Here is a 25,986-nt window from a genome sequence, read left to right on the forward strand (position 1 = left end):
CTTAATAAGTATTAATCTCCTTTGTTATGGCAAACCTAAATAAGTTCAGAAATAAAAATGTGCTTAACAAGTCACATAATAGGTACCCCATCTCTGTACCCTACACATAGAATTATCTGTAAGGTCCCTCAGTCGTGCAGTTAATTTCAAGCACAGATTCAACTACAAAGACCAGGGAGGGTTTCCAATGCCTCTCAATGAAGGGCACTTATTGGTAGATGGGTAAAAAAAAAAGCAGACATTGAATATCCCTTTGAGCATGGTGAAGTTATTAATTACACTTTGGATGGTGTATCAATACATCCAGTCACTACAGAGATACAGGCGTCCTTCCTAACTCAGTTGCCGGAGAGGAAGGAAACCGCTCAGGGATTTCACCAATGGTGACGTTAAAACAGTTACAGAGTGTAATGGATGTTATAGGCAAAAACTGAGGATGTATCTACAATAGTGTATTACTCTACAATACTAACCTAAATGACAGGGTGAAAAGAAGGAAGCCTGTACAGAATACAAATATTCCAAAACATGCTTCCTGTTTGCAATAAGGCACTAAAGTAAAACTGCAAAAAATGTTTGCAAAAAAATTAACTTTAATCCTGAATACAAAGTATTATGTTTAGGGCAAATCCAACACAACACGTCAATGAGTACCACTCTTCATATTTTCAAGCATGGTGGTGGCTGCATCATGTTATGGGTATGCTTGTCAATGGCAAGGACTAGGGAGTTTTTTTAGGATAAAAATAAATGGAATATTGTGAAACAGAGGAAAACCTGGATATGTCTGCTTCCCAACAGACACTGGGAGAAAAATGTACCTATAAGCAGGACTATAACATAAAACGCAAGGACAAATATACACTGAAGTTGCTTACCATGGCAACATAGAAAGTTCCAGAGTGGCCTAGTTACAGTTTTGACTTAAATCTGCTTGAAAATCTATGGCAATACTGGAAAATGGCTGTCTTGCAATGATCAACAACCAACTTGACAGAGCTTGAAGAATTTTTTAAAGAAACGTGCACATATTATATAATCCAGATGTGCAAAGCTCTTAGATACTTACCCAGAAAGACTCACATCTGTAATCGCTGCCAAAGGTGATTCTAACATATATTGACTCAGAGGTGTGAATACTTATCTAAATTAGATATTTATATATTTAATTTATAATAAATATGCACAAATTTCGAAAAACATGTTTTTACTTTGTTATTGTGAGTAGATGGGTGAGAGAAAAAAATATTTAATCTGTTTTGAATTCAGGCTGTAACACAAAATGTGGAGAAGTCAAAAAGTATTGGGACAGTGACACATTTTTTGTTGATTTGGCTCTGTACTCCAGCACTTTAGATTGAAATGATACTATGAGGTTAAAGTGCAGACTGTCAGCTTTAATTTGAGGGTATTTTCATCCATATCGGGTGAACCGAAATTACAGCACTTTTTGCACATAGTCCCTTCATTTTAGGGGACCAAAAGTATTTGGAAAAATGTACTTATGTGTACTTGTTGGATGCATTTGCTGTTTGCTTTGGTTGTGTTTCAGATGTCTTTGTTATCAATAGAAATGAATGGTAAATAATGTATTGTGTCATTTTGGAGTCACTTTTATTGTAAATAAGAATAGAATATGTTTCTAAACTTACGTGTAGTCATAAATGAATTGTGAATAATGATGTGAGAAAGTTACAGATGCACAAATATCATACCCCCAAGACATGCTAACCTCCCACGATTACAATAACAGTGGAGGTTAGCATTTTTTTGAAGGGGGGGGTATGATATTTGTGCATCTATAACTTTAACACTCATCATTATTCACGATTCATTCAGGATAGTGGTTCCCAAACTTTTTATAGTCCCGTACCCCTTCAAACATTCAACCTCCAGCTGTGTATCCCCTCTAGCACCAGGGTCAATGCACTCTCAAATGTTGTTTTTTGCCATCATTGTATGCCTGCCACACACTATACGATATATTTATTAAACAAAATAATGAGGGTGAGTATTTGTCACATCCTGGCTCGTGGGAAGTGACAAAGAGCTCTTATAGAACCAGGGCACAAGTAATGATAATCAATCATTTTGCTCTTTATTTAGTTATTGTACATTATTCTCGCTCCACAAATTCCCGTGGCTTATATTTCTAATTATAACGTGTCGTTTCTAAATGTCTGCGCAAGAATAAAGGTTTCTTGTGAGAGAGCAACGGTTTATGTGATTGGATGTTAATTATCTGACTAGACTACCTATATTTGACATTGTGTTGTTATTTCGCTGAATACTAGATGGCAAAATTTTATTTTTGGCAGTGAAACGAGGCTACTCAGGTGAGAAAAAAACCTCACCCAAATGTATAGCCCAGTTGGAAAATAGAAATGTACTGTTTGAAAATGTGAAAGATTTTTTACATTTTTAATATTTTTATTTTTCATTTTTTAATGTGAATCACATTTCTATTTGATGTACCCGCAACGGCATTGCGAGTACCCCTGATTCAGGACTATCCGTAATCATGTAGAGTCACAAGCTTGATGTAATCATTGCGTGCTAGGAATGTGGTACCAAATACTAAACCTTTGAGTACTTTAATACACATATAAGTGCATTTGTTCCAATACCTTTGGTCCCCTATACATTTGGGGACTATGTACAAAAAAGTACTGTAACTTCTAAATGGTTCACCTGATATGGATGAAAATACCCTAAAATTAAAGCTGACAGTCTGCACTTTAACCTCATAGTCATAATAATTTCAAATCCACATTTCTGGAGCCAAAACAACAAAACATTTGTCACTGTCCCAATACTTTTGGAGCTCACTCTACAGCACAGGTGTCAAATTCAACCGAGTGGCTGTGGGTTTTTGCTCCACCCTTGTACTTGATTAAAGGAATTAAGGTCACTAATTAGTAAGGAACTCCCCACACCCGGTTGTCTCGGGTTTAATTGAATGGAAAAAACAAAAACCTGCAGGCACTTGGCCCTCCGTGGAAGGAGTTTGACACCCCTGCTCTACACATACTCAAGTACTGCAAACCATTAAGAGCTGTCAACGCAAATTTGTAAAATGTTACTTATTCCTCTACAGGGTTTTCAACAGAAGTTCTCATTCCATAGTAAAGAGATTGTTGCAATCAGCTGTTCTTGGTGCAAACAGGCAGTAAGTACCCGTAGTCCATAGGCTGTATCAACTGTTAAAATAAGTATGGTCCCTATTCACACCCAACCCTTTTCCCTTGGCACTAACTCTTCGATGTTTGCACATCTGAAGGGTCTGGATAGGTATACACAGTATAGTGGTCGAGCTTCCACTTTGTTTCTTCCACCTTACAGTTCTGCAAACATAGAAAGGTTAAGGCCAAGGGGAAAGGATGGGGAGCACATTGGGACATACTAACTTTGGGTCAGTTTGAGATGGATATTTCAGTTTGGAGCAGAGAGTGGAGTTGTGTATCCTGACTTTGGTAACTTTGGTATGGTTATTGATTGTTGTACTCTCCTCTGTCCAGTATCACAACAAGGTGACGTGCTTCATGCTACAGCAGATCGAGGAGCCTTGCTCGCTGGGAGCTCACGCCTCCGTCATAGTGCCGCCCACCTGGATCATCCGGGTCCGCAAACCACAGGTACTGCAATGATCAACACACACACACACACACACACACACACACACACACACACACACACACACACACACACACACACACACACAGTTATGTTGATTCAATGGATGTATTTGTTTTTGTCTTCTCAGACATCATTAAAATCAAGTAAAAAGAAGAAACGCACATCTCTGAAAGGGAAGCCAAGTAAGAAGGTAGTAGAGGTAAGGAAAATCGTATTAACATATACATATTGTGATTATGATAATGTCCTCTTACGTTATCTCATTTGATGATGAGAACATTGAGATAACAGAGGACACATCTTAGTGTCTCGACTGTTTTCTCTGCTCCAGGATGGTCGATGGAAGCCCTTCATAGTAAAGCCTGTTCCCTCGCAACTCATGAAACCTCTGCTGGTGTTCGTCAACCCCAAAAGTGGAGGCAACCAGGTGAGTTTGCTCAATGTCCACAGCTCCCTTGACACCACTGTGTATGGGGATTTGTCCACACAACTCAAACATACAGTGCATTCGGAAAGTATTCAGACCCCTTGACTTTTTCCACATTTTGTTAAGTTATAGCCTTATTCTAAAATTGATTAAATAAAACATTCCTCATCAATCTACACACAATCACCATAATGAAAATGTGAAAACAAGTTTTTATACATTTTTCCAAATGTATATAAAAAAATATATATAATTCACATAAGCTTTCAGGCGCTTCTGCTATGAGACTCTAAATTGAGCTCAGGTGCATCCTGCCTACATTGATCATCCTTGAGATGTTTCTACAACTTGATTGGAGTCCACCTGTGATAAATTCAATTGATTGGACATGATTTGGAAAGGCACACACCTGTCTATATAAGGTCCCACAGTTGACATGGCATGTCAGAACAAGCCATGAGGTTGAAGGAATTGTCCGTAGAGCTCAGAGACAGGATTGTGTCGGCACAGATCTGGGGAAGGGTACCAAAAGAACACCGTGGCCTCCATCATTCTTAAATGTAAGAAGTTTGAACCACCAAGACTATTCCTAGAGCTGGCTGCCTGGGCAAACTGAGCAATTGGGGGAGAAGGGCCTTGGTCAGGGAGGTGACCAAGAACCCGATGGTCAATCTAGCAGAGCTCCAGAGTTCCTCTGAGGAGATGGGAGAACCTTCCAGAAGGACAACCGTCTCTGCAGCACTCCACCAATCAGGCCTTTATGGTAGAGTGGCCGGACGGAAGCCACACTCCTCAGTAAAAGGCACATGACAGCCCGCTTGGAGTTTGCCAAAAGGGACCTGAAGGACTCAGACCATGAGAAACAAGATGCTCTGGTCTGATGAAACCAAAATTGAACTCTTTGGCCTGAATGCCAAGCGTTACATCTGGGGGAAACCTGACACCATCCCTACGGTGAAGCATGATGGTGGCAGCATCATACAGTGGGGAAATTTTTCAGCAGCAGGGACTAGGAGACTAGTCAGGATTGAGGGAAAGATGAACGGTGCAAAGTACAGAGAGATCATTGATAAAAACCTGCTCCAGAGCTCTCTGGACCTCAGACTGGGGTGAAGGTTCACCTTCCATCAGGACAACGACCCTAAGCACACAGCCAAGGCAACTCAGGAGTGGCTTCGGGACAAGTCTTTGACTGTCCTTGAGTCGCCCAGCCAGAGCCCGGACTTGAACCCGATCTAATATCTTTGGAGAGATCTGAAAATAGCTGTGCAGCGACTCTCTCCATCCAACCTGACAGAGCTTGAGAGGATCTGCAGAGATGAATGGGAGAAACTCCCCAAATACAGGTGTGCCAAGCTTGTAGAGCCATACCCAAGAAGACTTGAGGCTGTAATCACTGCCAAAGGTGCTTCAACAAAGTACTGAGTAAAGGGTCTGAATACTTATGTAAATGTACTATTTCAGTTTTTTATTTTTGATAAATTAGCAAAAATGTTAACTGTTTTTGTTGTTTTGGGGTATTGTGTGTCGATTGATGATAAAAAAATACCTATTTAATCAAATTTAGAATAAGACTGTAACGTAACAAAATGTGTAAAAAGTCAAGGGGTCTGAATACTTTCCGAATGCACTGTACATTGATGTCAATGAGAGATTTACGCTGAAGTTAGTTACACTTTCTACATCCCTTAGTGTAGAAATGAATTACTGATGATGTTGATGCGTTGTGGGACCCCGACCCAACAGCTTAACCTTTACAGTAAAGTATTTTATGTTAGAGAGCGACATATGTGTTACTACTCTGACAGGGCTACCTCATCACGTGAATTCCAAATATGGCTGTCGCGGTGACCGTATTACCGCCACACCGGCAGTCACAATTCATAACGTCGTTAAATCCCTGTGAACGTTGGTCACGGTAATCCCATCCAAAACGTTGCATATGAATGGCGCTGATGGATATTCTACCAAATTTGTTAACGGCCTTCGCTAATGGCCTGGTACGCAGCGCTCTATTGTCCCTCCAATCACTTTCTGAACACTTCATGATTGATTTTGAATAATCTGAATGATGAGGACAATGTTGTTATTTTTTAACATCAACATGCAGCCCTTATGTTTTGTTTTCTATGACATTCCTAGATTTATAGGCCTAATCTATTTTATTGTGATGGTATAGGCTGTATTAAATGTATTTTACTTTTTAAAATGTAGATGTTCCAATGGCAGCTTGTATGCGTGGAAGCCCAGAGATGCTTAACATGTTTATGTTAATTAATGGTCAATTACCATGAGACCGGCAGTCATTTTTAATGACAATTACCGGCTGACAAAATGTCTATTGTTTTTGCAGGGAGCCAAGATCATCCAGTCGTTCATGTGGTACCTCAACCCCCGACAGGTGTTTGACCTCACCCAGGGAGGGCCCAAGGAGGGGTAAGAAACACGCAACAACTGCATTCACAAAAGTTAACGGTTTGGTCATGTTTAGAATGAAATAACAACGTAAGCAGTTGTTGTGTTTTTAATTAGTGTGCCGGTTGTGTTTTTATCCCTCAAGGTTAGAAATGTATTCCAAAGTGCCCAACCTGCGGATTTTGGCGTGTGGAGGGGATGGAACAGTGAGTACTAGACATCAGCGCTTCACATTAGTAATATTATAATTAATATAATAATCATTTTTGAAAATCCTGAAACGTAATGCATATAAGGACTGTAAGAAGAGGAATAGTTCACTGTCTGCCTCTGACTGTGGCGTGTGCCATTCAGAAAGTGGCGTGTGCCATTCAGAAAGTGGCGTGTGCCATTCAGAAAGTGGCGTGTGCCATTCAGAAAGTGGCGTGTGCCATTCAGAAAGTGGCGTGTGCCATTCTTGTTCTAATTACCTGGTTTGCCAGGTGGGTTGGATCCTGTCTGTCCTGGACCAGCTCCAGTTGAACCCTGCGCCTGCCGTGGCTGTCCTGCCCTTGGGGACGGGGAACGACCTGGCCAGGACTCTCAACTGGGGAGGGGTGAGTGGCTGGCTGTGTGGAACCACTCCATGAACTAGAGATTTATCCTAGATTATAAACTATGTAGTTTGGTATATGGCCAATATACCACGGCTAAGGGCTGTATTCCGGCACTCTGCGTTGCGTCGTGGTTAAGAACAGCCATTAGCCGTGGTATATTGGTCGTATACCACACCCCCTTGGGTCTTATTGCTTAAAAATACCATGGGCTATTGAATCGCTGTTAGGCTATAGGCTGTCTTGGGTAGGCTAAAGGCTATCTTGTGTCATCAGAGAGGCAAAATGAGGAATGAGACACAGTAGCAAGAAAAGACACCATCAGCAATTAGATTAACACAATACAAGTTGTATTGTTGCAATATTGTTTAAATTATTTCAGTTAGATATTGAGGATGTATGTTTTTGTCTTTTGTTTTTGTGAAATTCCTTTCTGGTCTTTTCCCGCAGGGTTACACTGATGAGCCAGTGTCTAAGATCCTGTCTCATGTGGAGGATGGGAACGTGGTGCAGTTGGATCGCTGGAACCTCCTGGTGGAGCCCAACCCAGAGGCCGTTCAGGAGGAGAAGGACGAGCACCAGACAGACAAGGTTAACTCAGTTTAGAGTGTCTCACACCAGTCGTCAAAAGCTTATAGGCTAATTTTACTATTAGTATTTGCATTGTTTTATGTCTCTGCATAGAGATAAGGACATCACAAGCATAACATTTTAAAATAAAATGTGATTGAAGGATGTCGTTTGTAATTGCTTAATATATTTTTGACGGTATATGCTATGCTATGATCAGTCTCTTAAATTGGTTGTAATTAGGCCAATCTCAAACCTCCCATTCTTTCGAAGATACTTGATAACGCCGTAGCCCAGCGGCTGAAGCCATTTTAAAATTCACACAGTATCTTTGAAACCTACCAATACGGTTTTAGACCATTTCACAGCACTGAGACTGCACTTGTCAAGGTAGTAAATGACCTAATGTTTTCCTCTTACCATCGTCACGGCTCTATTCTTGTTCTTTTAGATTTAAGTGCTGCCTTCGATACGATTGATCATGCTATTCTCACTAAGAGGCTAGAATACTTGGTTGGTCTACGAGGACAGGTTCTCAACTGGTTCAAATCATACCTCTCTGAGTGGTATCAATTCATTAAGCTGGGTGATAATTCATCTGAATGTTCCAAGGTTGAATGTGGCGTTCCCCAAGGTTCTGTGCTTGGACCCCTTTTATTTTACTTGTATATGCTACACCTTGGTAATGTCATCTGCAAGCACAACATCCACTTTTGTTGCAACGCTGATCATACCCAATTATTATAATATTTTAACCCAGACGATGCATGAGACTTGCATCACAGATGTTAAACACTGGATGACAACTTGTTGCTTTTAAACTCTGATAAGACAGAAATTATGCTACTTGGCCACAATACATTTACAAACAATGTGTCAGACCTCACTGTCAACATTGATGGTTGCCTCATTACACCAAACATGGTTCTTAAAAACCTTGGTGTTACCTTTGACCCCGGCCTTCCTTTTTACAACAACATAAAAAGCGCATCCAAAACAGCATACTTCAATCTCAGGAACGTCTCCATAATTAGACACTTCATCCATGCATTTGTTTCATCTAACCTAGACTACTGTAATGCCCTCCTCTCCAGCTGCTCAGACTGTAATATTAGAAGTCTACAATTTGTACAGAACACTGCAGCTCAGATTTTAACTAACACCAGAAGGCAGGAGAACATTACTCCAGTTTTATCTGCACTACACTGGCTGCCTGTAAACTATCGGTCTGATTTTAAGATCTTACTCTTAACTTTTAAGACACTGCATGGCCTTGCCCCCTTTTATCTGACGGACATGCTCGTTCAATACAACCCAGTGAGGGCACTCCGCTCCCAAGGACCCGGTCTGCTTATGGTTCCTAGATGCAGAACCAAGGCGAGGGACGGAGTGTTCTCTAGTAAAGCACCTCAGTTGTGGAACAGCTTGCCCTGTCGGGTAAGAGGGGCAGACACCATAGAGGTTTTTAAATAACTTTTAAAAACCCACCTTTTAGCCATGGTTTAGCCATACCTGTATGTTTTTACACTTCCTCCTTCTATTATTGTTTTCATTTGAAGTGTGTTGTAATTTAAAATGCACTTTAAATTAAGTTTGATTTGATTATGGGATTTGTGTAACATGAATGAAACATTTTCTTGGATAAACAGTGCTACCAGTATGCTGATCTACTGTATGTACATCAGCCCTGTAATTATTTTCACATTGACAATTTTGTTGTTGTTTTGGCTCTGTACTCCAGCACTTTGGATTTGGTGATGATACAATGACTATGAGGTTAAAGTGCAGACTGTCCGCTTTAATTTGATGATATTTTCATCCATATCGGGTGAACCGTTTAGAAATTCGAGCCCTTTTTGTACATAGTCCCCCCATTTCAGGGGACCAAAAGTATTGGAGTAAAGAGCCAAAGAAACTAAACATTTGTCACTGTCCCAATAATTACGGAGGACACTGTATTTCTGTTGACATCATGTGTCTCTGCTTTGTTTGTTAGCTCCCAATTGATGTCTTCAACAACTACTTCAGCCTCGGCTTCGACGCTCACGTCACACTGGGGTTCCACGAGTCCAGAGGTTTGTGCATCTTTCGCTAGCTGAAATTATTTTTGCTAGCTGAAATTAGTCACTATAATAAATGTTACTGCAGCAACAGTCTAAAGCAGTCTCTCTCTCCTTAGAGGCCAACCCAGAGAAATTCAACAGCCGTTTGCGGAATAAAATGTTCTATGCAGGGGTGAGTGCTTTGACAAAATATATAACTTTGCTCCTCTCCCACTATGGAGTTGTTTGTTCTTTGTCTGATCTGCTTTACTATAAATCTAGGGCATGTTCATTAGGGCAAAATGTTTCAAAACGGTTTTAAACGGAAAGCTAGTGTTCTTATTGGACAAGTTCAGATAGTGCATCCCCATTTCGCTTTGTTTCAAACTGTTTTTCTACTCAAACCTGATTCTTTATTGCAGACGGCCTTCTCTGACTTTCTGAGTGGCAGCTCCAAAGACCTTGCCAAACACATTAAAGTTGTGGTGAGTGCACTTCTAGACCTGAATGGGACTAAGACCCAGAGCACAACGAGAAAGAATGTGGATGTGTCCCAAGACTGAGTGTCTATATACCATATTTGATCAGTTTCTAGAATTAACATTTTCATGGTGAAGATGGTAGATTTGTAGGCATGTTTCTAGGATACCAATGTCCATTCTAGAGATATATGTGTAACTCTATGGTCTGTACTCTGTTTTTCTGAAACCCCTCTTTGTCAGTGTGACGGCACAGACCTCACCTCCAAAGTCCAGGACTTGAAGTTGCAATGTCTTGTGTTCCTCAACATTCCCAGGTAAGCGTTTAGAATATTTTGAAACTGGATGCACCTGCATTCAACGTCTTCAGACCCCTTGACTTTTTCCACATTTTGTGACATTACATCCTTATTTTAAAATTGATTAAATAAAAAAATGTCATCATCAGTCTACACACAATACCCGATAAGAAAGGTTTTTATACATTTTTGCAAATGTATAAAAATTTAAATAAAATTTAAAAAAAAACTTATTTATATAAGTAATCAGAACCTTTGCTATGAGACTCGAAATTGAGCTCAGGTGCATCCTGTTTCCATTGATCATCTCTGAGACGTTTCTACAACTTGATTGGAGTCCACCTGTGGTAAAGTCAGTTGGTTGGATATGATTTGGAAAGGCACACACCTCTCTATATAAGGTCCCACAGTTGACAGTGCATGTCAAAGCAAAAACCAAGCTATGAGGTCGAAGGAATTGTCCTTAAAACTCAGAGACAGGATTGTGTCGAGGCACAGGGTAACAAAACATTTATGCGGCGTTGAAGGTCCCCCAAGAACACAATGGCCTCCATCATTCTTAAATGGGAGAAGTTTGGAACCACCAAGACCCTTCCTAGAGCTGTCCGCCCGGTCAAACTGAGCAATTGGGGGAGAAGGGCCTTGGTCAGGGAGGTGATCAAGAACCTGGTGGTCCCGAGTTCCTCTGTGGAGATGGGAGAACCTTTGAGAAGGACAACCATCTCTGTAGCACTCCAACAATCAGGCCTTTACGGTAGAGTGGCCAGATGGAAGCCACTCCTCAATAAAAGGAACATAACAGACCACTTGGAGTTTGCCAAAAGGCAAGGTCTCTCAGGCCATGAGAAACAAGATCCTCTGGTCTGATGAAACCGAGATGGAACTCTTTGGCCTGAGTGCCAAGCGTCACGTCTGGAGGAAACCTGGTACCATCCCTACGGTGAAGGATGGTGGTGGCAGCATCATGCAGTGGGGATGTTTTTCAGCATCAGGGACTGGGAGACTGGTCAGGATCGAGGGAAAGATGAACGGAGCAAAGTACAGAGAGATTCGTGATGAAAACCTGCTCCAGAATGTCCTTGAGTGGCCCAGCCAGAGCCCGGACTTGAACCTGATTGAACATCTCTGGAGAGACCCTGAAAATAGCTGTGCAGTGACTCTCCACATCCAACCTGACAGAGCTTGAGAGGATCTGCAGAGAAGAAGGGAAGAAACTCCCCAAATACAGGTGTGTCAAGCTTGTAGCGTCATACCCAAGAAGACCAGAGGCTGTAATCGCTGCCAAAGGTGCTTCAAAGTACTGAGTAAAGGGTCTGAACACTTATGTAAATGTGAAATTTCAGGTTCTTTTTTTTAAGACATTTGCAAAAATGTCTAAAAACCTGTCTTTGCTTTGTGTATATGGGGTATTGTGTGTAGATTGATGAGGGGGGAAAAAACAATTGAATCCATTTTAGAGTAAGGCTGTAACGTAACAAAATGTGGAAAAAGTCAAGGGGTCTGAATACTTTCCGAATGCAATGTTTACACTCCCATTAATAGACATTGAGTCAATTCAATGGACACACAGAACGATACAAATGGACCAGATGGCATTGTGATGCAGCAGTGTAAGACATAACATGAGCATGTGCTGTATGACACCCTTATAATGTGATATATTCATCTCATTATGAGAGTCACTCGTAGTCTGTTTTGCATGGGACTTGCTATGGGTTAAAGAAGGATCCCCATAATTCCATCCAGGTCAGCGGGAGGGGTCAACCAATGAATTACGCTCCTGAGCAAACATTCTATAACCGCTGCAGGTGGCAGTAACCAACCTTAGCTTTTACCTGTTTAGACTATACACACTCCAGTACAGTAGGTGGTGGTATTCACCTTTTCAGTTTATTTACACATCTATGCCTATACACTCATAGAGGTAGAATAATAAGTAATAAATGGACTACTTTAAATTGAAGATGTCTATCAATATCTCTGCCAATAGCTCTGCCCATGCTGTCACAGAAGAGGTCATTGCAAAGCTAGGAGTTGACCTCTCTAGTGCATTTCAATGGCTTGACAAAATACCAGCCATTTAGAGTCGGTAGAACGTTTCTTTAATATAGAGACATACCATATTAGAAGTCTTATTAAAATACATAATAATAGCTCAGACATGTTTGCAACAAGTTATAAATAATTATTAATTATACCTGTTATCAAGTGTTGTATTTTGATTGTCTGCCATAGTTACTGTGCTGGCACCAAGCCGTGGGGTCACCCCAGTGAGCACCTTGATTTTGAGCCGCAAAGACACGACGACGGCTGTATCGAGGTCATCGGATTCACCATGACCTCTCTGGTGAGCTCTCAACCATACCTGATGTCCTCTGACTTCTCATGGAATATATTAATTACCATTTGTACAGCCTAACATGCACATTGTAGGCTTTGTGTCTGTAGTGACGCCTCAAACACTGAGATGCAGTGCCTTAGACCCCCACGGCACTAAGGAGGGAATGTTGTTTTCATTACAACATCATTGTTTATCTTTCATCAGCATCTCTCAATTTCCATATGGGGGGGGGGATCAATAAAATGGATTCAATTCAGTTCAATTTTCTCACTCTCTCTTCCTCTCCGTCCCTCCAGGCCACTCTGCAGGTGGGCGGTCACGGCGAGAGGTTGAACCAGTGTAAGGAAGTGACCCTGACCACCTACAAGTCCATCCCCATGCAGGTAGATGGCGAGCCCTGTAAGCTGGCCCCTTCCGTCATCTACATCAACCTGAGGAACCAGGCCAACATGGTGCAGAAGACCAAGAGGAGGATCTCCATGCCCCAGCTCAATGAGTTAGTAACCATAAACCTTGTGATACCGGACCTCAACACTGTGTTCCCGTTCTAGATCAGAAACCTAGAATGAGTGTAGTCGAGGCTAGAGTTAAGGCTATCCATGTGATTCCATATGGATGACTAGTAGCTCTCTCCCAGCCATCAATAATCTATACCAGTGTTTCTTAATCCTGGTTTTAGTGACCCATAAGGGTGCACCTTTTAGTTTTTGCCCTAGCATTAACACCTGATGCCACTAATCAAAGGTTTGATGAGTTGACTAGTGGAATCAGGTGTTTATTGCTAGGGCAAATACTAAAATGTGCACTCCTTTTGATCCCCAGGACCAGCATTAAGAAACACCTATACAATATGTACAAGCATAATGTTTCTGTCTGTGTCTTCTCAGTCAGCAGCCGGTTCCTGAGAAGCTGCAGATCAGAGTGAGCAGGATCAGCATGCACGCCTATGAGGCCCTGCACTATGACAAGGACAAGCTCAAAGAGGCCTGTGAGTGTAAACATACATATTCTATACACTGCACCTCTGTCATTCCCTTACTAAGGAGACCACTATGGCAGGGATATAGCAGATCTATACATGCAGGCTTTTGCTCCAGCCCATTAGCAAAGGGCATCAACGCTGGGGCCGAGAGACTGAAAAACAGCTTCTATCTCAAGGCCATCAGACTGTTAAATAGCCATCACTAGCACCTAAGCTTCTTGATGACTGGGGGGCAGTATTGAGTAGCTTGGATTAATAAGGTGCCCAGAGTAAACTTCCTGCTACTCAACATAAAAGATAGAATATGCATATAATTAGTATATTTGGATAGAAAACACTCTGACATTTCTAAAACTGTTGGAATGATGTCTGTGAGTATAACAGAACTCATATGGCAGGTGAAAACATGTGAAAAATCCAACCAGGAAGTGAAAAATCTGAGGTTTGTAGTTTTTCAACTAATTGCCATTCCAATATACAGTGTCTGTGGGGTCATTTTGCACTTCCTACGGCTTCCACTAGATGTCAACAGTCTTTAGAACCTTGTTTGATGCTTCTACTGTGAAGGGGGGCCGAATGAGAGGGGATTGAGCCAGGTGTTTGAAAGATTCCCATGAGCTCGTGATGCGAGGTCATGTGAAAGTTACCTCGTGTTCCATTGCTTTTCTACAGACAAAGTAATTCTCCGGTTGGAACATTATTGAAGACGTATGTTAAAAACATCCTAAAGATTAATTCTATACTTAGTTTGACATGTTTCTACGACCTGTAATATAACTTTTTGGATTTTTTTCGTCCGACCTTTCGGCTGGCCCTAACAATAGGAGGTATTTGGACATAAATTATGAACTTCATCGAACAAATCAAACATTTATTGTGGAACTGGGATTCCTGGGAGTGCATTCTGATGAAGATCATCAAAGGTAAGTGAATATTTATAATGCTATTTCTGACTAATGTTGACTCCACAACATGGCGGATATCTCTTTGGCTGTTTTGGCCTCTGAGCACCGTACTCAGATTGTTGCATGGTATGCTTTTTCCGTAAAGTTTTTAAAAAATCTGACACAGCAGTTGCATTAAGGAGAAGTTTATCTAAAGTTTCATGTATTATAGTTGTATCTTTTATCAATGCTTATTATGAGTATTTCTGTAAATTGATGTGGCTCTCTGCAAAATCACTGCATGTTTTGGAACTACTGAACATAACACGCCAATGTAAAATGAGATTTTTGGATATAAATATGCACTTTATCAAACAAAACATACCCGTATTGTGTAACATGAAGTCCTATGAGTGTCATCTGATGAAGATCAAAGGTTAGTGATTAATTTGATCTATATTTCTGCTTTTTGTGACTCCTCTCTTTGGCTGGAAAAATAGCTGTGTTTTTCTGTGACTTGGTGGTGACCTAACATAATCGTTTGTGGTGCTTTCACTGTAAAGCCTTTTTGAAATCAGACCTGTGGATGGATTAACGAGGATTTTATCTTTAAAATGAAGTAAAATACTTGTATGCTTGAGGAATTTTAATTATGAGATTTTTGTTGTTTTGAATTTGGCGCCTTGCACTTTCACTGGCTGTTCACTGGCTGTTAGAGTCAACATTAGAGTCAACATTAGTCAGAAATAGCATTATAAATATTAATTAATTATATGCATATTTTAGCTTTTATGGCTGAGTAGCAGGCAGTTTACGCTGGGCACCTTATTCATCAAAGCTACTCAATACTGCCCCCCAGTCACCAATAAGTTAAACAGCTTAGAAAATTCCAGAAAAGTATGACAATTATTGTGGCTTTAGAAGCTTCTGATAGGCTAATTGACATTAGTTGAGTCAATTGGAGGTGTACCTGTGGATGTATTTCAAGGCCTACCTTCAAACTCAGTTCTTATTTGCCATCATGGGAAAATCAAAAGAAATGAGCCAAGACCTCATAAAAAAAATTGTAGACCTCCAGAAGTCTGATTCATCCTTGGGAGCAATTTCAAAACGTTCACCACGTTCATCTGTACAAACAATAGTACGCAAGTATAAACATCATGGGACCACACAGCCGTCATACCGCTCAGGAAGGAGATGCGTTCTGTCTCCTGGAGATGAACGTACTTTGGTGCGAAAGGTGGAAATCAATCCCAGAACAACAGCAAAGAACCTTGTGAAGATGCTGGAGGAAACAGGTACAAAAGTATCTATATCCACAGTAAAACGAGTCCTATATTGACATAACCTGAAAGGCCGCTCAGCAAGGAAGAAGCTACTGCTCCAAAACCGCCATAAAAAAGCCAGATTGGGGTTTGCAACTGCATATGGGGACAAAGATCGTACTTTTTAGAGGAATGTCCTCTGGTCTGATGAAACAACAATAGAACTGTTTGGCCATAATGACCATCGTTATGTTTAGAGGAAAAAGGGGGAGGCTTGCAAGCCGAAGAACACCATCCCGACATGTGACGCACGGGGGAGGCAGCATCATGTTGTGGGGGTGCTTTACTGCAGGAGGGACTGGTGTGCTTCACAAAATAGATAACATCATGAGAAGGAAATTTTTGTGACTATATTGAAGCAACATCTCAAGACATCAGTCAGGAAGTTAAAGCTTGGTGGGTCTTCCAAGTGGACAATGACCCCAAGCATACTTCCAAAGTTGTGATAAAATGGCTTAAGGACAACAAAGTCAAGGTATTGGAGTGGCCGTCACAAAGCCCTGACCTCAATCCTATAGAAAATGTGTGTGCAGAACTGAAAAAGCGTGAGCGAGCAAGGAGGCCTACAAACCTGACTCAGTTACATCAGCTCTGTCAGGAGGAATGGGCCAAAATTCACCCAACTTATTGTGGGAAGCTTGTGGAAGGCTACCCGAAAATTTGTGTGTATTGTTGTGAAATGGTTTGATATTACTGCACTGTTGGAGCTAGAAACAAGCAATTCGCTACAACAGCAATAACATCTTCTAAACATGTGTATGTGATCAATAAAATTTGATTTGGAAACTACTGTAACAGAATGTCTTTTCCCTGTATCAGCTATTCCACTGGGCATCATCACGGTCCCAGGAGACAGCGATCTGGAGAACTGCCGTTCACACATTGAGAGTCTACAGGATAGTCTGGAAGAGGTATGTAGAAGACGTACAGTTGTGGGAACTAAAGCGCTTTTAAAACCTTGTTGTACACACATTGCCACAATTGTTCTGCCAGTACGGTGACGCAACCTAACTTTTTGGTGCCCGCAACTGTAGGGAGGAGTGAGAGTACGGATTGGCCAAGTCCATTTACAGTGCGCTCCACTCATATTGGCACCCTTGGTAAATATGTGCAAAACAGGCTGTAAAAAATATATTTATTGTTTATCCTCTTGGTCTTTCTTTCAAAATATTCAAGGAAATCAAACTTTTAATTGAAGTAAAATAATTGGAAGAAAAAATGAATTCTTATCATAAAACTGTTTTTCTCAAGTATATATGTGTGCCACAATTATTGGCACCCCTTGCACTGTGTGCAACTTCCCTTTGCCAAGATAACAGCTCTGAGTATTCTCCTATAATGTGTAATGAGGTTGGAGAAGACATGGCAGGGGATCTGAGACCATTCCACCATACAGAATCTCTCCAGATCCTTCAGATTCCAAGGTCCACACTTGTGGACTCTCCTCTTCAGCTCATCCCACAGGTTTTCTTTTTTTATTATAATTTAAAAACATTTTTTACCCCCTTTTCTCCCCAATTTCGTAGTATCCAATTGTTAGTATCTTGTCTCATTGCTACAACTCCCGTACGGGCTCGGGAGAGACGAAGGTCGAAAGCCATGCGTCCTCCGAAACACAACTCAACCAAGCTGCACTGTTTCTTAACACAGCGCGCATCCAACCCGGAAGCCAGCCGCACCAATGTGTCGGAGGAAACACCGTGCACCTGGCGACCTGGTTAGGGTGCACTGCGCCCGGCCCACCACAGGAGTCGCTAGTGCGCGATGAGGCAAGGATATCCCTACCGGCCAAACCCTCCCTAACCCGGACAACGCTAGGCCAATTGTGCATCGCCCCACGGACCTCCCGGTCACGGCCAGCTGCGACAGAGCCTCGGCGCGAACCCAGAGTCTCTGGTGGCACAGCTAGCGCTGCCATGCAGTACCCTAGACCAATGCGCCACCCGGGAGGCCCTTCCCACAGGTTTTCTATGGGGTTTAGGCCAGGGGATTGGGATGACCATGTCAAAAATGTTGTGTTGATTTTGAGGTGTGCTTTGGTTCATTGTCCTGCTGGAAGATCCAACCAAGGCCCAGTTTAAGCCCATGATACTTAAAAAAAAAAAAAAAAAAAAAAAAATGTCAATTTTCCATGACCCCGTCTTTCAAAGATAATTCGTAAAAATCCAAATAACCTCACAGATCTTCATTATATAGGGTTTAACACGGTTTCCCATGCTTGTCCAATGAACCATAAACAATGAATGAACATGCACCTGTGGAACGGTCGTTAAGACACTAACAGCTTACAGATGGTAGGCAATTAAGGTCACAGTTATGGAAACTTAGGACACTAAAGAGGCAGTTCTACTGACTCTGAAAAACACCAAAAGAAAGATGCCCAGGGTCCCTGCTCATCTGCGTGAACATGCCTTAGGCATGCAAGGAGGCATGAGGACTGCAGATGTGGCCAGGGCAATAAATTGCAATGTCCGTACTGTGAGACACCTAAGACATCGCTACAGGGAGACAGGGCAGACAGCTGATTGTCCTCGCAGTGGCAGACCACGTATAACAACACCTGCACAGGATCGGTATATCCGAATATCACACCTGCTGGACAGGTACAGAATTGCAGCAACAACTGCCCGAGTTACACCAGGAATGCATAATCCTTCCATCAGTGCTCAGACTCTCTGCAAAAGGCTGAGAGAGGCTGTACTGAGGGCTTGTAGGCTTGTTGTAAGGCAGGTCCTCTGCAGACATCACCGGCAACAATGTCGCCTATGGGCACAAACCCACCGTCGCTGGACCAGACAGGACTGGCAAAAAGTGCTCTTCACTGATGAGTCACAGTTTTGTCTCACCAGGGGTGATGGTCGGATTCGTGTTTATCATCGAAGGAATGTGCGTTACACTGAGGCCTGTACTCTGGAGCGGTATCGGTTTGGAGGTGGAGGGTCCGTCATGGGGCGGTATGTCACAGCATTATCGGATTGAGCTTGTTGTCATTGCAGGCAATCTATACGCTGTGCTTTACAGGGAAGACATCCTCCTCCCTCATGTGGTACCCTTCCTGCAGGTTCATCCTGACATGACCCTCCAGCATGACAATGCCACCAGCCATGCAGCTCTTTCAGTGCGTGATTTCCTGCAAGACAGGAATGTCAGTGTTCTGCCATGGCCAGCGAAGAGCCCAGATCTTAATCCCATTGAGCACGTCTGGGACCTGTTGGATGGGAGGGTGAGGGCTAGGGCCATTCCCCCCAGAAATGTCCGGGAACTTGCAGGTGCCTTGGTGGAAGAGTGGGGTAACATCTCACAGCAAAGAACTGGCAAATCTGGTGCAGTCCATGAGGAGGAGATGTACTGCAGTACTTAATTCAGCTGGGGCTACACCAGATACTGACTGTTACTTTTGATTTTGGCCCCCATTGTTCTTGGACACATTATTCAATTTCTGTTAGTCACATGTCTGTGGAACTTGTTCAGTTTATGTCTCGTTTGTTGAATCTTGTTATGTTCATACAAATATTTACACGTTTGCTGAAAATAAACGCAGTTGACAGTGAGAGGACGTTTCTTTTTTCTGTGTTTATGTATCCTAACAAGTTGTCCAGGGCCTTTGGAAGAAAAACAGGCCCACAATATCAAAGATCCACTACCATACTTCAGAGTGGTGATGAGGTACTTTTCTGCATGGATATCTTTCTGTCTACGCCAATCTCACCTCTGGTGTTTGTTTCCAAAAAGCTCTATTTTGGTCTCATCTGACCATAGAATCCGGTCCCATTGAAAGTTCCTGTAACGTTTGGCAAACCGTAGGCACTTGAGTTTGTTGTTTGATGACAGCACAGGCTTTTTTATGGAAACCCTCCCAAACAACTTGTGGTTACGGAGGTGGCATTTTATTATAGTTTTGGAGACTTTCTGACCACAAGACCCAACTAACATCTGCAATTCTCCAGTTGTGATCCTTGGAACATTTTTGGCCACTTTAACCATCCTCCTCACTGTGCGTGGAGTCAATATAGACACACGTCGTCTTCCAGGCCGATTGTTAACATCTCCAGTTGCTTTAAACTTCTTAATTATTGCCCTGATAGTGGAAATGGGTATTTTCAACCTTTGAGCTGTTCTCTCATAGCTGTTTCCTGATTTGTGCAGCTCAAAAACCTTTTGTCGCACATCATTACTGTAATGGATGACTGTGGGAACTTGGCCTGTATGTCACCTCATATTTATACCCCAGTGAAACAAGAAGTCATGGCTTACCACTTAAGTGTTCCTAATCACTCAGGTGAACATAAAAATGTAAAATATGAATGGGAATATACTTCAGTTAGATTTTACACATAAGAATTTATTGGGGTGCCAATAATTGTGGCACACATATTATGTAGAAAAATATTTATTGAATTTACTTCACATTGAATTTTTAAAATAATTTGACTTCATTTAAAGGTTAGATTTTTTTGTAAACATTTTGATTGAAAGACCAAGAGGATAAACAGCAAAGACATTTTTCTTACAGGCCATTTTGCTCATTTTCACCAAGGGTGACAATATTAGTGGAGGGTGGAAATGTGTGTGGGCGAAAGAATGAGTGAGTGTCAAAATAAGTAAAAGTGAGAGAAAAGGAACTGGGGTGAAAGTGAGAGAAAGAGTGTGAGTGTGTCATTAAATATTTGAGCATATGATAGACTTCATGTTGTCTGCTGTGCCCCCTAGTGGAGCTCAGATGTACTCCAGGGAACAAAATGACAAACCTCAAATGCTCCTTTGGAAGAACTGAAGTACTTGGTTTATAAAGATGTTACTTGCTGTAGGAAATGAGATGACATAACTATGTTGTTATATTATTCTCTAAAAGGAAAGTGATGCTGTGAAATCAGCGAGGCTGTCGTCACAAAAGCTTTCCCCCAAATGGTGCTTCCTTGACTGTAAGTATTGCTACCCGAACAAAGAGAGTATTTTATTGGCCACTTTAACCATCCTTTAACCGTTCTCTTTTATAAGGGAACTCTCTTCCTCATTTTGAAAACAATTGAAATGCAGCATTAGATTTCTGTCCAGGAATGCAATGCCAGTATATGGGCAGGAACATATAGATTATGAAAGGTGTATGTTTTCTTTTCAGGCACAACTGCTGATCGATTCTATAGGATAGACCGTGCTCAGGTATGTACTTGCGGTGTTTCCCCTATATTAATTTAGCATCTGGGGCTTCACCAATGCTGAATGCTAAAGCTCCAAAAAATATGATGCAATTTTTTTGTGCATGATTTAGGCAACTAGGCCCTTTTTCTACTTACCCATAGTCAGATGAACTCGTGCATACCCCTTTTTTGTCTCGCACGCAGTCAGAAAGAAGTTGCTAACTAGCATTAGTGCAATCAATGACTAGAGGTCTATGGAGTCTAACATGCTGTTCCCATATACTTCGGTAGCTTTGCCACCACTGCTGAAAACAAATCCAAGGGGCCCCTGGCCCAGGCAATTCGCCAATTGAAAGAAATTACACCAATATGTCTCAATTCTATGGATTACGTAATCTCATTATACACCAACAATATCTTACTTTATCTAGAAAGTGTATTTCAATCCCTCCCAAATGCTTTGAAGATCATAGATAAATATGGCTCCATCTCAAGTTCTAAAATAAATCGAACCAAATCTGCCCTACTGCCTTTTTTCCAACACCCTGAAAAGGACTCCATCTCTACTTATGGAATCCCAATTGTAGAAATGTTTCCTTCCTTTGACAGAAACTTTGACAGAACGCTCAATTCAATCCGACCTCAGTAGATGTACTAATATCCCAGTTGCGTTAACTGGCAGAATATCTATTGTTAAAATTAATATATCGCCACGGCTGAATTTCTGTAGTTCAGTGGTTCCCATGGCTCTATTGGGATAAAATTCATAGTGCGGTTTCAAAATGTATATGGCAAGGCAAACGATCTTGGATAAAATGAACAAACTTACAAAGAGGGAAAGCCGTAGGACTAGCCGTAGCAAACTTTAAATTGTGTTTCCAGGCACTAGCATTTCATCCCATCCTAAATTGGTTGAGACATGATTCTTCCGCCCCCCCCCCCCCGGCTGAGTATAGAGATAAATATGGTGTCTCCTATTTCCCTGGTGTCTCCTATGTCCCTTAAACAATGTAAACTACGGTTTGGTCCTATTATTGCTCATACAATTTCTATTTGGTGGAAAGTTGAAAAATTATGTAACTGGTAATCAAAATAACATGCCCATACTCCAATATTTCACAATAGCGCCTTGCGGGCCTTTTCCCATCACCCCAATAATCCAAATGTAGAATCCATACCCTTGTTGATATCATGGACAGTTGTTTGAGAACAATCCAAGATTTGAAAGACACATACACATAAAATCATTTTTTAAAATATATCTACAACTTAGGTTGCTGGCCAATGGAGTCCCTTGGGAAACCCATCTACCGAACCATCCAATGATGGGATTTCTGAATAAATGATCTGGGCTCCCAATGGGACTGATCTCTGTAATATATTAACAACTTTTGGAACGCTCATATTCTGAGCTAACCATTCAAAAAAAGTATTTGTCTACAGATCTAATTGAATCTGAACTACCCTTTAGCTGGAAGATAAATACAAAAAAATATGACTTTGGCATCCCTTAATCCGAACAATCAACTTACACATTTTAAGTTTGTTCACAGACTTTACTTAACAAGGAAACGTTTTACAGTGAAATTCCCAACTCTTCACTGTGCCCCCTAAAGCAGTTAGGCACAATCCTCCATTGGACGTGAGAGCGCCCTGCAGTTAAATGCTTCTGGGGCAAAGTTACTAAATTCATTTCGAATTGCATGAATGTAAATATTCAATACTTTGCATACATTATGCCACTTAACGATGACAGCTTCTTGAATTTCTCAGTCAATCAGAGATGGAGGGGTGGAGGCCTACTTATTTTTTGTTGTTTAATTGTCCTGTTTATACTAATAATAAATACATTAACAAGCCTGTGAATATGCCATATAGTTTTTTTCTGACCACATGACTTGACTAGGATAAACTCCTGGACCTTATGGTAAAGCTTATAAGTATTCAAGGCCCCCATCTATATCACCCATTGTCCAGGGTTTTAATGAGGCATGTTATGACACACTGTCGTGACTCTTTTTTTAAATAAACAAGCTATAAACTGTTATAATAACCTGTTATAACCTCAAGGAGCACCTCAACTACGTGACGGAGATCTCCCAGGATGACCTCTACATCCTGGACCCGGAGCTGGTCATCAAGGAGACGGTGGGCACCTCGCCGGGCATGCCCGACCTGGTAGACTCGTACGGGGAGTGCAAAACGCCAGAATCTCGCCAGTTTACCTTCCCATCCTCCTCCTCCTCTCCCACCTCCTCCCCAGGACCCAGGTGAGAATATAAACACTTTTAAGATTAAACCAAATCTCCATTAAAAGTGCATTTTAGTCTAGAACTAAGTTTAATCTGTGTCTGGGAAACTGTCCCTTTATGGTTTAGAGACTGAACAAGGTAACATTTTTAAGTGGATGCACTCTAGCTTGGTTTCTTTGCACCTTATTTATTTGAAAGATAGGCACACACACACACACACGTGCGCGCACACACAAACCTCCCTCTTTCATTGCTGCCTGACCGTCACTCACTATTGGACACCATCAAAGTTCCCGTTCCCTGTTAAAGTCAATACTGTGAGGGTGGTGTGGTGTCTGGTGATGAACAATAGCTCATGATCCATATCTGGTCCTGTATATAATGTTGGCTCCCTCAGGGAAGATGACACAACTACATGGCTGGGTCTCAGACAGACTTGACGACCAATTTTACACCACACACACACACACACACACACACACAAACTTTTGATAGCAACAGTTTCAATTCTATTCATAGATATTGGCAAGAATGTAAAACATAAAAGTCATGTTATTACTGTACTGAGTGGTCCTTCTCCCAGTCACTAACCTGTACCTCGTCTCCCTCCCCTCCTGCAGTATCAGGGAGTCCCAGAGGAAGAGGGTGTCCAGTGACAGCTCGGTGACAGAGGCCCTAGCTCACAGCAGCGACTCTCAGGCCTCCTCCAAGACCGGCCAGTGCAGGTCAGACCCTGACTTTAGCCTGAATCCTATACATCTTTGTGGACATTTTCAATTGTAGTATGGTTTTACCAATTCATCAGTCCATCTATTGTTGGCCTATAGTGGCACCAATGTTATTTACGAGACCAATTATCAGACCTTTGTTGAACTGTGGTGTCTTTTGGATGACTGTTCAATCAGTGTCTACATTCTAATGGTGTGGCATTCTGGTCATGAGCAATGGCCAGGAGCGATAACCAAACTAGCTTGAAACAATGTTGGTAGAACATCAGATCTCAAAATGTTGACAATTGGGTAGTTAATATGAGTAGAACTAATGAACAGCATACATGAGGGTTTGTTTTAATTATAGTGGATTTGGGTTTTCATCTTCATGGTCAGCCATCAGCATAGCAGTATGGCTTGCTATGTAACAACATTGTCTAACGTCAGATAGCACGACAATTCCGCCTGCAATGATGTGACAAAGCCTAGTGTCACAAAGCCGTGTCATCTCTCTCAGGTTCAGTATGGGTTGAGTCATAAGAGAAATGACTTGGACACATGTTCCATTCAAGTATTCAAAAGCTTCCAAGGAACTTGATTCAGCATTGCTCCCTGAGACAACTTTTAGCTCACTCCAAACCTGTGATCATATACAGTACACGTGTATTTGATTTGATTGATTTGATTATTTGTCATTTTAAATACTTAATTCTGTGTATTTGAGTATTTTCAAATGGTGTGGCCCAAATCAACTCCTTCTTTTGGAAGTTTTTGAAAGTATCTTCATATACTTTTCAATAAATAGCTTACTTTCCTAATACTTTATTTCAAATAGCAAATAGACCAGGCTCAAATGCATGGGATAATTCAAATATTTGTATAAATACTCTGCATTTCAGTATTTTCAAATACATGCCAATACCTTCCAAATTTACAGTATTTCCAATGCTCAACTACTTGTGTTTTAAAATTTTTCAAAATCTAAATACCTACTACAAATGTCTTTAAAAGTAATTGACATACATAGGCCTACTCTAAATAGTATTTGAACTCAGGTCTGGCTCACTTTCCCAATTATCGTTGTGATTTAATAAAAAAAATAAAAAAATCCAAACACACTTTGTCACACACCGCTTAATATGTATGATATGTCATCCACGTTTTATCCTGTCTTTGTCTTTGAAGGAGAGGCACTAAAATTGTGAATGTTCATCGGCCCCATACAAGTATTGCTGATTTCAGACCCATGCTTAGGTATGCTGTCTGTTTCTGTATGTGTCACGCTTACTGTCATGCTTACTTGTTATGATCATCATCTCAGTGCAATGTCATTTAGCTTTGTTGTAAAATCTGCCTCTTGCCCTTCTCACAGTTCTGGAAGTGCTCTGTCGTGTGATGCTGAAAAAGGTAAAACTGTTGATTTGTTCTCGATATTCTGAACGGATAGGTACAACCGTACTTGCATACCAGTATGGATTTTTACAATGCAGTCGAATAAAGGTCATTTGATACAGTGCTAAATAAATTAAAAAGCAAATTGGACTGCTTCACTATCAGTTTTGCCCTAGTTTGTTTGTAAAACAATCAGAATGGAGAAAGCCATTTAAACCACTTAGAATTGATTTGTGGCCATCCTAGGGTCATGTACTACTCAAAACATATTTAGAACTTTCATTATTCAGAATTGTACAAAATATGATATTTTTATGATATTTTGGCCATGTCACCCAGCCCTCATTTGAACCATATTGTATTTACTGGCCTAAGGTTCACTGTTCAAAAAATATCATGAAAAGCCTCGTAAGTCAATTGTGAAGAGTATAGATGCCTTACTCTGTTTTTACAGTAACTGAGTTAATTGAGTGTGTGAAGACGGAAGATCTCGAAAGGGTA

The 25,986-nt window shown here is 41.2% G+C and overlaps 1 protein-coding gene across 7 annotated transcripts in view; it reads left to right on the top strand.

Moving 5' to 3' along the window:
* dgkzb (diacylglycerol kinase, zeta b) overlaps nucleotides 1–25,986 on the top strand; it is a 90,821-nt gene that overhangs the window by 61,141 nt on the left and 3,694 nt on the right. For 6 of the 7 annotated variants that reach the window (XM_021565393.2, XM_036950707.1, XM_021565401.2 and 3 more), the window contains exons 7-29: nucleotides 3,098–3,169; nucleotides 3,519–3,635; nucleotides 3,764–3,835; nucleotides 3,968–4,063; nucleotides 6,417–6,499; nucleotides 6,624–6,684; nucleotides 6,961–7,074; nucleotides 7,522–7,662; nucleotides 9,638–9,716; nucleotides 9,821–9,876; nucleotides 10,106–10,168; nucleotides 10,406–10,479; nucleotides 12,697–12,808; nucleotides 13,099–13,298; nucleotides 13,690–13,790; nucleotides 16,813–16,904; nucleotides 20,846–20,915; nucleotides 21,113–21,153; nucleotides 23,202–23,401; nucleotides 24,004–24,108; nucleotides 25,279–25,347; nucleotides 25,466–25,500; nucleotides 25,940–25,983. In XM_021565393.2, coding sequence (XP_021421068.2) covers nucleotides 3,098–3,169; nucleotides 3,519–3,635; nucleotides 3,764–3,835; nucleotides 3,968–4,063; nucleotides 6,417–6,499; nucleotides 6,624–6,684; nucleotides 6,961–7,074; nucleotides 7,522–7,662; nucleotides 9,638–9,716; nucleotides 9,821–9,876; nucleotides 10,106–10,168; nucleotides 10,406–10,479; nucleotides 12,697–12,808; nucleotides 13,099–13,298; nucleotides 13,690–13,790; nucleotides 16,813–16,904; nucleotides 20,846–20,915; nucleotides 21,113–21,153; nucleotides 23,202–23,401; nucleotides 24,004–24,108; nucleotides 25,279–25,347; nucleotides 25,466–25,500; nucleotides 25,940–25,983 — 2,097 coding nt within the window. The remainder of the gene's footprint in view (nucleotides 1–3,097; nucleotides 3,170–3,518; nucleotides 3,636–3,763; nucleotides 3,836–3,967; nucleotides 4,064–6,416; nucleotides 6,500–6,623; nucleotides 6,685–6,960; nucleotides 7,075–7,521; nucleotides 7,663–9,637; nucleotides 9,717–9,820; nucleotides 9,877–10,105; nucleotides 10,169–10,405; nucleotides 10,480–12,696; nucleotides 12,809–13,098; nucleotides 13,299–13,689; nucleotides 13,791–16,812; nucleotides 16,905–20,845; nucleotides 20,916–21,112; nucleotides 21,154–23,201; nucleotides 23,402–24,003; nucleotides 24,109–25,278; nucleotides 25,348–25,465; nucleotides 25,501–25,939; nucleotides 25,984–25,986) is intronic. The other variant, XM_021565373.2, reaches the window with a different exon arrangement.

The sequence above is a fragment of the Oncorhynchus mykiss genome, chromosome 2 (genome assembly GCF_013265735.2).
Source record: "Oncorhynchus mykiss isolate Arlee chromosome 2, USDA_OmykA_1.1, whole genome shotgun sequence".
NCBI lineage: Eukaryota > Metazoa > Chordata > Actinopteri > Salmoniformes > Salmonidae > Oncorhynchus > Oncorhynchus mykiss.